The sequence below is a fragment of the Scomber japonicus genome, chromosome 13, assembly GCF_027409825.1.
Source record: "Scomber japonicus isolate fScoJap1 chromosome 13, fScoJap1.pri, whole genome shotgun sequence".
Lineage (NCBI taxonomy): Eukaryota > Metazoa > Chordata > Actinopteri > Scombriformes > Scombridae > Scomber > Scomber japonicus.
Genome location: NC_070590.1, coordinates 18397553 through 18411243, shown reverse-complemented (window position 1 = coordinate 18411243; position 13691 = coordinate 18397553). Strand labels below are relative to the sequence as shown.

Sequence of the window (13691 nt, the reverse complement as noted above, 5' to 3'; positions counted from 1 at the left end):
CATGTATTTAGTCCAACACGTAACGTAATAACACAAATAACAAACCATATACGGTCCATATTACGTCATTTCCTGACCTGCACGTCCATCTCAGACTACACGTGACTAGATGTTTACGACCGTGAGCCTCTTCTGCTTCTGACGACACCACACACAAGCCAATCGGTGTTTAGGATTAGGCAGTACATGTCTCCAAAACCAATGAGGACATGTGACCGACAACAATGACGACATGGCTTTGGTTGACTGCTGTTCTAGCCCTGTGCGTAAAAGAGTTGAACCATATATCATTACGCACTCGGCATTTTGGTACACGGTTGGTTCTTCTTCGACTTGACATATGACTTATACCAAAATAAACAGATAGATAGATATGGCCAAACAAAAATATATGGTTATATGTAATAATAATAATAATAATAATAATATGGCGTCAGCTTTCATTAGAGACCAAGATTTTGATTGTAGGCAAAGGGGATGTGAAGTTATAGGTGTTTGATTGCGGTTATACAGCTTTGGTAACCAAGTGTCCATTTGGAGTCTCCAAAAAGGACCTGAGGAAAACGCATGGACATACCTGTTGAAAAATAATTCAGAAAAATTCATCTTTTGGTCTTTTGACTCCAAATTTGGACTGCATGAAGCCAAGACCTGTGGCTGTGGCCTCATTGTGTCTATATCCTGCTGAGAGGTCCCTGAATGTCTGTACACATGTCATTGTAAAGGCAAACCTATGGGCGAGTAAACAACCCCATCATTGTAACCTCTGCCACTCTTTGTCAGTAAGTCACAGAATCACACAGACACTTTTACAAGAATCCTGAGAGTGTTTCCTTTCCAATGATACCAGACACATCTCTGAGTCTCAAACTATGTGGGATCTGTGCTGCTCACAACTTGGGCATGTCGTTTAGGCTAACAGCATAAAAAACAGGGGCGTGTGTTAAGTGGTTAAAAAAAAAAGCATCATCTTTGTCCACGAGTGTCTGACATGATCTGATGAACATTCATGTGGGATATGAGAACTCAAGCCAATTCTGATAATGGTGTGTGAAAGGTTATGAGAGGTTAGCTGCTGATTATGCTACAGCAAGTAAAATAACTTTGCAGTAGATTTTGATTAGGCAACTCGAACAACTTTATTTAAGGTTAGGGTTGAGGTTACAGCTTTGTTTAAGCAAGTAAAACCATCAAAATAATTTGAAATTATTAGAAATTTGAGATTCTTGGCTTTTGGTTAGGGTTAAATTGTGGGGAAGACCTGGCAAATGTACTATATACTGTATATTCATACACATTGCCAATAATAATAACTTAGCTTACATTGTTAGACCAAAAAAAACAACCTTTTTTTAATGTGTAAAGTTAAGGCATTTTAAATAATCATTTACAGATTCATACACATTTTTACAGACATTTCCACAAAATGCAGCTTTAACTGAAGGATAAAAGTCTGAATACCCAGTCATGTACATGTAAACTTGTCTCCTCATGTACATGCATGTGTCCATAAACATGTGTGATGCATATATATGTGTTTATGATACTGCTGACATCACTCACATGGTTGACACGGGACAGATGTTAGCTGTGTTCCAGTAGACACAAATAAGTCTTAACAGCTGGAAGAAGAGACCTCTGAAAAGACGATAAGGGCAAAATTTCCCCCTGGGATACTATCTGTGTCCTTTACTTTCCCTGCTGTTAGGAAAGCCTCTGCTACAAGGCTTTACACACTCCAGGAGGGTTCTGTCAGAGTCCTTCCCTACTAGAGATGACAGTTAGAACAAAGAAAGGCTCAAGGACATGGTCTCAGTCAGGCTGTAAGTTTTCCCTCCAAAAAAATATCTTTGGAAAGGAAGCCGGGAGAGAGAGGGAGTGACCTCCTTGGACAATAAATTCACCATTATACCCCTGTATCCCTTTCATCCACACCCATCTACTATCCTCTACTACTGTACCAAATATGGAGACTTCCTTTCTCATGTTTAGGTTCATGGCAGTAGGCTGATAGACAAAATACAGTCCGTCTCAAATAACTGCTTTCATTAAAGCATGGTCCAGATGTATCATTTGACTCCAATGTTGAACATCGAGGGATTCGCTAATTCAGACAAATGAAAGCAAAACAATAATATTTAAAGGGTCAGTGACAGAGGGGCTTTCTTGCCAGAGATTGTTGGTTGTGGAACGTTTGACACAAAACTGAGGTCGATGGCGGTTACAACAAACAGTCCAGCTAGCATTTCTCTTAACACTTGGGACAGATGCAGAAGACTGCAGAATATATTACCCTTAATTTAAGCTGCTGTGAAGACAAAAAGACAAAAGGTTAAGGGGTGCTCCCATGACTTAAGGGTTAATGTTCTGACTTTTATTACATTTATTTACATTGTCTGATAAAGGCATAAAAATGCCCCCCAAAAAAGGAAAAAGAAAAAAAAAACATTTGAATACAGCACAGTACCAATGTGATAATTAAAGCCCTTTGTGTTTTTATTCATTTATAATATGTTTTCAGAGACTAAATATATCTGTCATGTCATAATAAGCTGGTTTGTTGAATTTCTGAAAATCTGGAAGATAACAGTCTCATACATCCTGTGCTGCTTACACTGATTTCGAACCTTTTTGCTAACAATTTCCACTCCATGGCCATAATCAGAAACCTGACACTTGTGAGGGCTGCAGAAACCATGCTAATGCAAACTGAAATGAAAAAGGCTAATAATAGAACAGTAAAAACCAGATGTAGCAAACTGCAGGATGTAAAAAAATGATCTCACTGCAAAGAACAGAGGCATGGGTTGGGTCACAGAAAATCTGATAAATACAGATGTGACTGAGCGCACTCACATCACTCCACAGTGTGCTGACTTACTGTTTGCCACTGTGGCTAAACAGAAGGTTTGCTGGCTCTGTGGTTGCTGTAATGGTAGAGTAAAACCAAAGAGCTTCTGATTTGACCAAAGATACCTTTCTGGGTCACTTTGTGTGCTTGTGTCTGTGTGTGTTTAAGAGCACGCCCCAACCAAATGCAATTAGTGTGAACCAATTTAAGACACATGGCACTCTTAATTTACCCAAAGAGACAATAAAACCTTCAAAAGGAAAATGAGACCAGAGAAAAGAGATTGGAGACGAAAAGACAGATGACTCTGGGCTGGGCATTATGAAGATGATGAAGATTGCAATGACAAGAATAATGATGAAAATAAATGTGTCAGACGGATCAGTAATAACCAATGTAGTCCTTTACTGTTAATCAAGCCCTGTCCATTCTTCTCTAGTTTTCAGATCCTGACGCCTCCTCCAATCCGGGCAGGCTGATTAGTCTGATGCACTAAAGCAGAACCAGTCAAAGGGAGAGCAGTGTATTGATTGTCACAGTGACCTTTCCTTTGCCGCTGTTCCAGAGAGATTGGGGGGATTGCTGTTCTTTAAGGCCCTGACTCACAAGTAGACGACGTGGCTAAAGACAGGAACACTCTGCAAGGACAACATTCATTGTTGTTACACACCAAATTGCAATCATTGTGGTCTCAGTGGGGTGGCACCAACCTTCAGCTCAGCCCTCCTAAGTAGGGGTGGGATGATAATCAATATAACTCACCATTTTCATAGAAAAGGTTGCCTATGATCATGAGAGGGAGTTCCTCTTATTGCGATGAATCAAGCTTTAAAAATAGATGCATAGTCATGTTATTTCAATATAGTATCTAAAATTACAGAGAGAGAAGTGTGTAATCATTTTGGCTATGGTAATAGTTTGATGAGGTTTTTTTTATATCACAACTAAGATCTACCAGTAGCACTTTAGTGTGGTCGTATTTATCCCTGGCAATCAAATGGGCAACACAATAACCTTATCAATGACCAACTGCTGGGTTTGATAGTACTTCATCAAATCGTAATATTGTACTAATCCATTTATTAAATCTGAATTCTTTCAAATCTCTTATCAAATCCATTGAGGTGTAGTTTTAGCTATTTAAAACAACTGAAGCAGTAAATAATTATGTTTAAGTGCTAGAAATCATTCAAGGAACATTCAAAGAACCAAAAGATAGGTAACAGATTAGATATTTAACATTTGTATTTGACTAAATTACTTTTTGAACGCTTTGTACATTTTGTAATAGTAAAAAAAGAGAAAACTAGAATTGAAGATAAGATATTCATTTCAGGGTGAGCTGAACTTAAAGAATCCAAAATTTATTTTACAAGTCTAACTTCTATTTTTGTCTTTGTGCATGTGAGTGCAAGTACTACTGCACCATTGTGAAAGTGGTGCTGTGTTGCTGTGTAGTGTGACCGCATTTCAGAAGACAATGAAGCAGTTGAATGAAGATACAGGAAACTAGACGAGGCTGTGTCTGTGTGGCATTAGTGTGTGAGGAAGGAGTAGGAGACACATGCAGTAGATACACAGTGTGGGGGATGAAACCACTTCTAGGGTCTGGAGCATGGTTTTGGTACAACAGTTGGGGATAGCAAAGGACAAGAAGGGCAGAGGGGTCTGTGGTTGAGGCGTGTGCCAATAATGGCAGTTGCAGATCTAAATTTGAAACAGATCTTAAAGAGTTGGTCAATTCTTTCAAGTGAAGTGGTGGAGAGAAAAGAAGGAGGATGTGGAGGAAGGAGGTAGTAGGATCAGCAGGGGAATACAGGGAATAGACATTATTGGCAGTTAAGACATCGTTGGAAGGAGTGGGTAACCACATGAGAGCATGGGATCCAGATGGGGCAGAAACAGGTATGGAAATGTTTAATGAACAGATAAATAAAAAAGAGGGATATCCATGCAATAGGAATTGGGGGAAAGTTGAAAACCCGAAAAGTCATATGAAGATTGTTCTACAGCAACATCTGACAAGTGATTATAATCAAAACAACACAGCAGGAAATGACAGTAATTACAGGTCAGGGGCAGAGCTCCTTGACTTCTGACAAACATCCAGCTATACACACAACCTACAACATACACACAGATAGCACTGGATGAGCAGAGCATCAGAAAAATTTCACTTAACCAACACATAAACATATCATTCACAGTGCATGGCAGGCCTGCCAGCAGGAGAAAACCAACACAGCATGGTGACCTTTGCAGTAGTAAAAAAACAAGAAATGAAAAGATGAATGTTCTTCCAGCAAGTGGTTTAGATGACAATAGTGGAACAGACGTATCCTGGCTTCTACTGCCAGTAGTGGGATCAAACAGAGGATGTGCACACAAACACATAGAAAAAAAGACCAGTGCACAATAGTACAGTCTATCCTTATTCAGAGCACAGAGAAGTTGGCATGATCATCAAGTTCATAACCTGCCTGTGAAAGTGCACGGAGTGTGGCAATGATGCTGTCAAACTGCTGTCAAGGTAGACTGTTGAAAGTTTAAATGCAACTGAAGTGGAGCAATCTGCTTAGACAAAGCATCTTTTGTGGTCAGCAAACAAAGAGTTTAGAGTTACAATGATTAATTGATTAATGGATTAGTCAATTGAATGAAAAATTTAAGCAAAATTGGCAAACATTCAGCTTCTCAAACATAAAGATTCTTGCTTCTTTTGCTGCACATTATATTAAACTGAATATATTTGGGTACTCAACTGTTGGTTGGATAAAACAAAACATCTAAAGTCACATCCGACTCTGAAAAATTATAACTATCATTTTTAACATTTTATGTACAAAATGATTCAATGAGAAAATAATTTGCAGATTGTTCATTAATGTAAATAATAGTTCATTTAAAGCCCAAAAAGAGTTACAAGGAAATTATCTGCTCGCATATAAAGATCAAAGCACATTCACAGTAACTGTCACTCAGATAGTAATTTCCTGTACAATTGCATCTTTTTACTGCATGAAAACTGATAAAAGAATATAAATATATTGTGGATACTGATGCAATCAAGTCATCCTCAGATTATCAAGTCACTCCAGACTGGGAAGCCCCTCTATTTTCCTCTTAGTTGCAGTCACACAAACCACTTCAACTGGGTTTTCATATTATAGTGAATTATCTCCTCCCATGGAGCAGAAGGTTGAGATAAAGAGAGGTCTGTTAGCAACTCACTGGATCAACATCAGAGATGGTTCTATTGGTGATGTGATGTGGTGTGGTGCAGATGATCATACTGCTGAATCAGCTACTTTTGAAACCAGAAACCAAAGACCCTCGATCTTCTGCCTCCATGCTCAACCATAGTCTCTCCAACTTCCCTTTAATCCTCAACGACCCTATACATGCCAGACACACACAAGCCACCACTACGACCATCTCCCCCTCAGCTCCTTACCCTTGGGAAAACCATCTCATCGCTTGCAAATTATCGTCACAGCTTACCACACCTCCATCTCTAATTTAACCAGAAACCTCACATTTGGTGCCAAGTGAGTCCTGCCACAGGATGGGCCCTCGTGTAACCTCCAGTGCTGAGCTTAATTCAAACTCAGTGTCAACATTACCTTACAATCAAGCTGCAGTCACGGTTCTCAAGACTTGAGGATGGAAATCAAATAACTGCACATTATGATCATTTGGGTTTCCGTGCCTGAAGCCAATTCAAACTGACGTGCCATTTGTAAATACAAAAAAAAGGGGTGGTGGGGTAAGGAAACTCAGACACTTTCACTTAGCACATTTCTACTTTAACGCTTCAAAAAAAAGATGTATTTTTCTCAAGAACAATAAAGTCTTCTACATGGTTTCACACTGAACCAGCTTGGTCCTCATCTTAAACAAGCATATCCAAGTTGTGTTTGTCTTGCCTTTTTACACTTTCCACAGCTTGGGTCTTACGTAGGCTTCCCCTCCTCCTGTGTAAAAGTCACAATCACAGTTTACTTCATCTGATAGAATCAATGTGTAGACAAGGCAACCCAACAACAAACATACCCAAATTGAACCATGCCCTGTGATGCATCATGTGTAGGTCTAATCTGATTTTATGTGTGCAGATTCACGTGAGGTTATTATATTACATCTCCCGCCATCTCATTCATCTTTTTGTGGTGGCAGACATTTGGTTTCACGCTTCTCTGTGACTACACTAACCCAATGGTTCAGTAACTAAGCAGCCGCACAATCTGATGGGATCCTTGCCAGCATTTCTGATATCCATTCATCATCCATAAGACACACACTCAAATCCCATTTTTCTCTCAGAGATGGAGCGAGTCTTAAGAAAATAGGTTCACATGCATGTGTGTACGCACAACGACTTTTATGTTGAGGACAAAGACAGGAGGTGGGAACTTTGGAAAATTCAGTACAGGAAAATAAAAAAACTTGGAGGTTTGACATGAATGAGTAACAGGGTCGAGTTGAAAACTAAAGAAAAGGGAGCAGAATTAGTGAGAACGAGGCCAGACTCTTTTCAGATTCACTTTAATAAACAAGAATTTGTCACACAATTTCTGGTAGAAAGATAAGGTATTCACTGCTCTCACAGTTATTATTTTGCTCAAATATCACACTTTTTGTGACAAACACAACAACACAATCACAACATAATAAAGCTTATTATGATTTAATTTAGAGATGTCTGTAGTCCCTTTGCTAGGTGGTGAGTAAACAGAATCTACAGAGCAGACTAGTAGAGCTTCTCTATGTTGACAATCTACAGTGTGAACAGGAATGTTTTACAGCTATGGAGAAACATGTTTCAATTTTTAAAAACGTCATAACATGTAATACAACATAAAGAATAAAACAAGATATATATTCACATCTTATCATTATTACCATGTCCTTAACTAGTGATAAACGGTATACTGTGAGTCTTAGTTAGGTGTGTAGCATGTACCCTGTAAGCCTGGACCAAGAGGGACACCTAGTGGTCAAGAATGGAGATAGATTTACTTTAACAGATGAGATCCTAAACTGTAAGAAATATTTAATCAGTAAATATATTCTCTCCCATGGACACATTAAAATATGTTATCCCTAAACACTCAAAACTGACAACCTGAGGGGAAAAAAGCAAAAATTGTTGCCAAATGGTTTATAGTTACATATCATCAAGGGGAACGTAGGATTGTCTCTATTGTAGAAGATGACTCTGAGATAAAAACATATTTGCATATTCTGGAAATATAGATAGCTTCTAGATTTTTCAATGAGGGAGAAGAAATAAATGTGATTTAGGAATTTCTGATGAGGAAATAGTTTTTTTCCCCTTAATAAGAAATAAAATTATTATTCAAAGCAGAGTATTTTCATATGTCTTAAAACATGTCTAGTGGGTTCAAACATTAAATGAATATCATTATTCTTATTAATATTCTTTTAAATAAGTAACTGATACTCGAAATATTTATTGTTTGCTTTTTGTAGCTGTCCCGGTGATAATTATTGTTTAGGTAAATAAAGACCTATGATAGTTTTATGTTTAAGCATTATGTGGGTATAAGTAAATGAAATTAATCTAAATAAAATAAATTTGATGTTGGTGACATTTATTCTTAGAAACAAGTGATACTTGCGCTACTTGTAAAAACATAAACCTATATGGCACTGAAAGGAGGAACATGTGAGAAAAGCAAAAAAGTATAAACTATATAAACTGATTGTTGAAAGTAATTGCAAATATTTTTCAACCTGCTGATATGTTTCATGGTAAAACTGTATGAAATGGACATTAAATGCTTGTGAATATGTTAATAATGTCACAGTCAGGCAGTTTTGAATACTCACACACCACTCTTTTGAAGATTTGTTAGATTGCACTGTTTTTAGCCCTATTTATGCTACATTCCTGACATGTCCTTATAAAACAAACTTCACTCATCCAGAACTTGTCTACTATTCCTCGATGTTTTATTATTATTATTATTATTTACAATATTCCCATTAAATTATGCACACATCATCAACAGCAATAAAGAGATGTATCTGTAACCTGTGTTCTGAACTTTGTCAGCCTGAAAAAAGGATTGAGGTACTTTTTTTGTTGAAAAAAGACTAAAGAGAAAATGAATAAAGTGCTGGTGAGGGTTTGGCAATGCATGTGGCTCATCTAAGAAGAGAGCTGTTGTCATTTTCATCTTCAACAGGATCCTGCTCAGCTGGTTCTTTGTCCTCTTTGGCAACATCCACTCCAATCAGACTCACCACACTAAAACATTGGAAAAAAAGATGTAAGAGATGCATAAAGAACTAAACAGGGAACTCACAAGAGTTTCACCACAGCTTCCTCATACACATCTTCACTAGGTTGCAGCAAACACGTACTGAGCACATAAAATGTACAAAGTACTCATAGAGTTTTTTTAAGCGGGATAGTCATCTTTAAAATGGCTGCAACATACATGTTCCAAAATTAACCCATTTCCACAAGTAGACTGTCTTGACAACACATGACTCACTCAAACCCACTGAGTATGCTAGACTGTGATTACTGAACCAGTTGCTTTGTTATTCAGTATCTATGAACTGTGTAACAGAAGACACAGTGCATGTGACTGAAGAGGATTCACTCAAGGAGTTTTATGTTTCAGGCTGCACCTCCCAGACTGACTCAGCATTACTAACTTGTCAAGTCAGTGAAATAAAGCAAATATAAGAACACAGTGTAACACAGACAGGTATCTTTTTATAGCCTTTTCTCCATTTGTATATCACAGAGTTTTGATGCCATTGTGCATTAGTCAAAATATACTGGAAAAAACACAATATACATGTCAGAGTTTTGTCTTACTATGTGTATTGGTATAGTTGGGGGGCGCTGAATGTGATGAATATAAAATGAGGAACTGAGTACTCTTGTTTTCTAATCGCATAAATAAATCAAAAAAGCATTTCTCCTTTCCAGTTTAAGAAAGCAGATGTTCTGCAGCTGAAACAAATCCATAAATAAGCACTGCCTAAGCAGTTCTGTTTTTATTATAGACTGATCACATCATTTTGGGGTAGAATAAGCTGTATACTTCTAAACACCATATTGATGTGATATTCTCCATGCTATATACAGAAATTGAACCTGGGGGGAAAAAGTCTCTTTACAAGTAAGTTTGGTGTCAACCTGTGATGACAAACAGCAGGTCACATTAACTTGATACTGATTTGGTACTTCTCTGTTTTGGAAATAGACATCACAGTTCGTTGGCTCAGTGCCTTTCAGCATGATTATTTCTTGAATGTTGGATGAGTGCACCACCAATCAGGATTATGAAAAATGGCTCCTGCTTGCAACATTTTATGACATAACTTGGACAAAAACAATCGGCATGCTGTGATGGATGACCTATCCCAAGCAAGTTTCAAGCTGCCACAAGTTGATTTTTATGATACATTGGAATCAATGCAAACCAAGAAACTGGGCAACAATTATGTAAACTACAGAAAAAAAAAACAGAAAAGCACTGGTATGGTCCTATTGTGTTGTATCATCCACATAATAGTAAGTTCAACATGAACTTGAACTTACCCCAAGAGAGACAAAGGGATTGCACAGAGTCCTGCAGACAACAGGAAGATGAAGCCTGGGAACCATGATACTGTAGAGAAATATACACTGTTGAAGGTGGCAGCTGATACGTTGCTAGTTAGACTTTCCAGGAAGGAAAGACAAGCAAACAGGGCACCTGCAAAACACACACCCAAGAAGAGAAGAAAATGACTTTTAAGAAACAATCTGGGCTATATGTATACTGTTTTATTCCAAGATTCCTCTTTGCTCAAATAAACAGAAACTTGGAGTGTTCTGTTGTGCGTCATGAAGTTGCTGGAATAAGCAGTTCTTCAATGGACTCTGACTCTGAAAACACAGAGACACAGTTCTATGGCTCCCAAAGTGCTAAACCCCCTCACCTTGTTCAGACTTTGAGATGATCTTTGACATCATGGAGCGCAGAACAGGAAAAGGCATGATAGACAAGAGCATTGGCACTCTTACTGCAATGAACAAATAAAAGAACACGCACAGTAATTAAAATAAAACAGCAGTTATGGTATATCACAATAACATTATCTTATCAGTTTACTGTGCAATTATCTCACAAGACAACCATATAAAGGTGGTAGAAAAGGTAGGTTCTGTCAAAGAGTAACTCCTTCAATTACTCTTATTAAACAAGGCTGTGCTACTCTGAAAACAAGCATATATGAAACCAAGCACAGATTTTAATTCAGTTTAAACACATACTTGACCTTGTAAACCATTAATATACAAGGCTTGGGTGAATTTTTTCTCATTGACCAGGAGTTTCAAAACATTATTGATGGAAGCAGCACAGAACTTAAGCTGTTGTAGACTTTCTTTCTCACCTAAAAACATTAGTAACGTGGTCTTTGCAAACGCCACCAGGACCATGCCACATATGACAGACAGGATCCCCATCAGGATAATGAGCAGCTGTGGCACGCCACAGTACGTGAACACTGCCACTCCTACAAAACTAATCAGGAACACAGTGGTGGACAGTGCTGAGCCGTAGCCAATCAAAATCTCAGTCCAGCACAGCGGCTCATTGAGTTCATATAGTGTCATCAAAGAGATCCCACCTACATAGGCGAAGGAGAAGCTGGTGAAGATGAGTATCAGGAGGATCAAAACAGTTTTACTCCTGCGGCTGGCCCCTGTAAACATCAGGTAGACCCCATACAACATCTGTTTTGTGGCTGAGTGCTGGGGAGTCCCATCTAGAATAATGGCATCAGTAGGAACCTTATTCACAGTCTCTTCTAGGATGAAAATTGCATAGAGTAGGATCACACACTGACACAATGCAGATGTTAGGAAAGGCCAGTTAAAGCCTGCAGCTCTCAGGAAGTAGCCTGTTGCTATTGAAGCCACCCCAGACAACAAGCCAATCATCATATCTAGTCCAGCCATGCGCAGCGTCTTCTGGCGGTCGTCCTTGCACAAATCTGCTATGTAGGCGAAACAGCCCCCGAGAAATGTGCCCAAGCCCCCAAACAGAGAACTAAGAAGCGAGGAACCAATGAGCAAGTAAATGTTTAGCTCAAAGTAGGACACTGCCAGGAAGGCCAGAGTGTAGATCAGCGTGCCAAACAAAGGCATGATGATGGCGATCTTGCGTCCTCCCCGGTCACTGTAGGCCACCAGCATGAGAGTGACAACCAAAGAGGGGATTGTGGAGAAGAGCTCTGTGTAAAGGGAGAAGAGAGATGCCTGCTTCTGCACTTCCTGGAAACACAGAATGGAAAAGAATGTCTTAAAATGATGTGGTGATCTTTAAAAGCATAGACTGGACTTAAAAATGAAGCTTAAAAATTAAAAGTCTGCAATACAGCAAGGCATACTGCACTGAAGTGTTTCAGCAAAAATACACCACCACAAAAAGTTTCTTCTAGTGCTTATTAATAGAAAGGAAGAAAAAAACATTATAACTTCTGCACCTGGTGAGAGGTTTTTCCCCTTTTTAAAACCTCACATGACATGTTTGAAAGATTTCAAATCTGTGTTTGTTCCTCTATCTGTTCAACTGTTGTTGTTTTTTTTTTGCTGAGGTGTGTTGCAACCAAGGGGGGGGGGGGGGGGGGGGTATTTGCTTTGTCATTAAACTAAATATTGAACATAGACATGGATAATTGCTTATACTGTATGTAAAATGTAGATGTGGAAAAACTAAACAAATACATATTGATTATTGATATTATTAATATTGTTATTTCTTTCTACAATAACACATTTATTTCCATACACACAAACTTGTATGTCTTGCTCCCTCTCACTATACTAGAAATGTTACACAAGGCCATGTGAAAAGGTCAGTAAGGACACTCACTCTTCCACCTATGTTAATTTAGTACATGTTCTTCCATACATCCAGTATTTTATTACTTACCTCATGGTAGCTTGAATGGTTGCTACTGTTGTTTCCTGCACATCTGGAGGTATTGTCAGAGATGGGGTAGGTGGTGTTGGTTATGTCCTGCCAGAGCCTTCGGTACACATACTGCTGCACCAGAGGAAATATGAGAAAACTGGAGAAAGCGTACAGGGCAACCACAGGCTCCACAAGGAAAAGACCCTTCATTTTGAGTGGCTGCGAAATTCCCTGAAAATGATATTTTAAAAAGAGAATACATCACGTAAAATACACTTCGATAGGAACAGGAACACAAAACATACGCTAGATCTGACGCACATGGTTGTGTATAATTAAGGAAGTGAATAAACATTTTTAAAAACATAATTACTAATCCAGCTAGATAGATTTTTTTAACCTCCTACACTTTCAGACCACACGTTGCTACTATAATATCCACACAGTGTATTCCTCATTAAGTAGCACAAATATGATCACAACAAAGATGATATACGTGAAGGTATACCGTCTGCTTGGTTGTTTTTACCTTCTGTTAATCGCCAAGGACATATTTAGCGCATGTATTATCGATCCCACATTATCTGACAATTTGAAACGTAAAAACAATAACATGATAACCCTGAATTGTACAGTTTGTCCCTGTGAATACAGAAAGCTGCAAGAATGAGCTGAGTCAGGTTACTATTTAGATCACACGGAAGATGACATCTTTAGCTTTTAACTTATTTTCATCTTGGATGTTGGCAACAGCATGCAGTATATCACCTACCGTTCAGATTGCTAGGATCACGTCCAACTCAATCAGTTGGACCCCAAAAATATTGGCAACTGTTTACGATACGGATGAAGTCATGTAAAATGTCATTACGAAACGTTTAAATCCCGCC

General features: G+C 38.4%; 1 protein-coding gene across 2 annotated transcripts; it reads right to left on the bottom strand.

Moving 5' to 3' along the window:
- Nucleotides 1–7408: 7408 nt before the first annotated feature.
- slc46a3 (solute carrier family 46 member 3) lies at nt 7409–13623 on the bottom strand. Of its 2 annotated transcripts, none has more exons than XM_053331883.1 (6): nt 13574–13623; nt 12820–13032; nt 11276–12158; nt 10820–10903; nt 10437–10593; nt 7409–9125 (listed from the first exon to the last, which is right to left on the bottom strand). In XM_053331883.1, the coding sequence occupies exons 2-6, from the start codon at nt 13009–13011 to the stop codon at nt 9023–9025; spliced, it is 1419 nt and encodes a 472-aa protein (XP_053187858.1). In that variant the 5' UTR covers nt 13012–13032; nt 13574–13623; the 3' UTR covers nt 7409–9022. The 2 variants fall into 2 exon arrangements, with proteins under 2 accessions (XP_053187858.1, XP_053187857.1); XM_053331882.1 differs by lacking the exon at nt 13574–13623 and adding an exon at nt 13331–13565.
- Nucleotides 13624–13691: the final 68 nt, after the last annotated feature.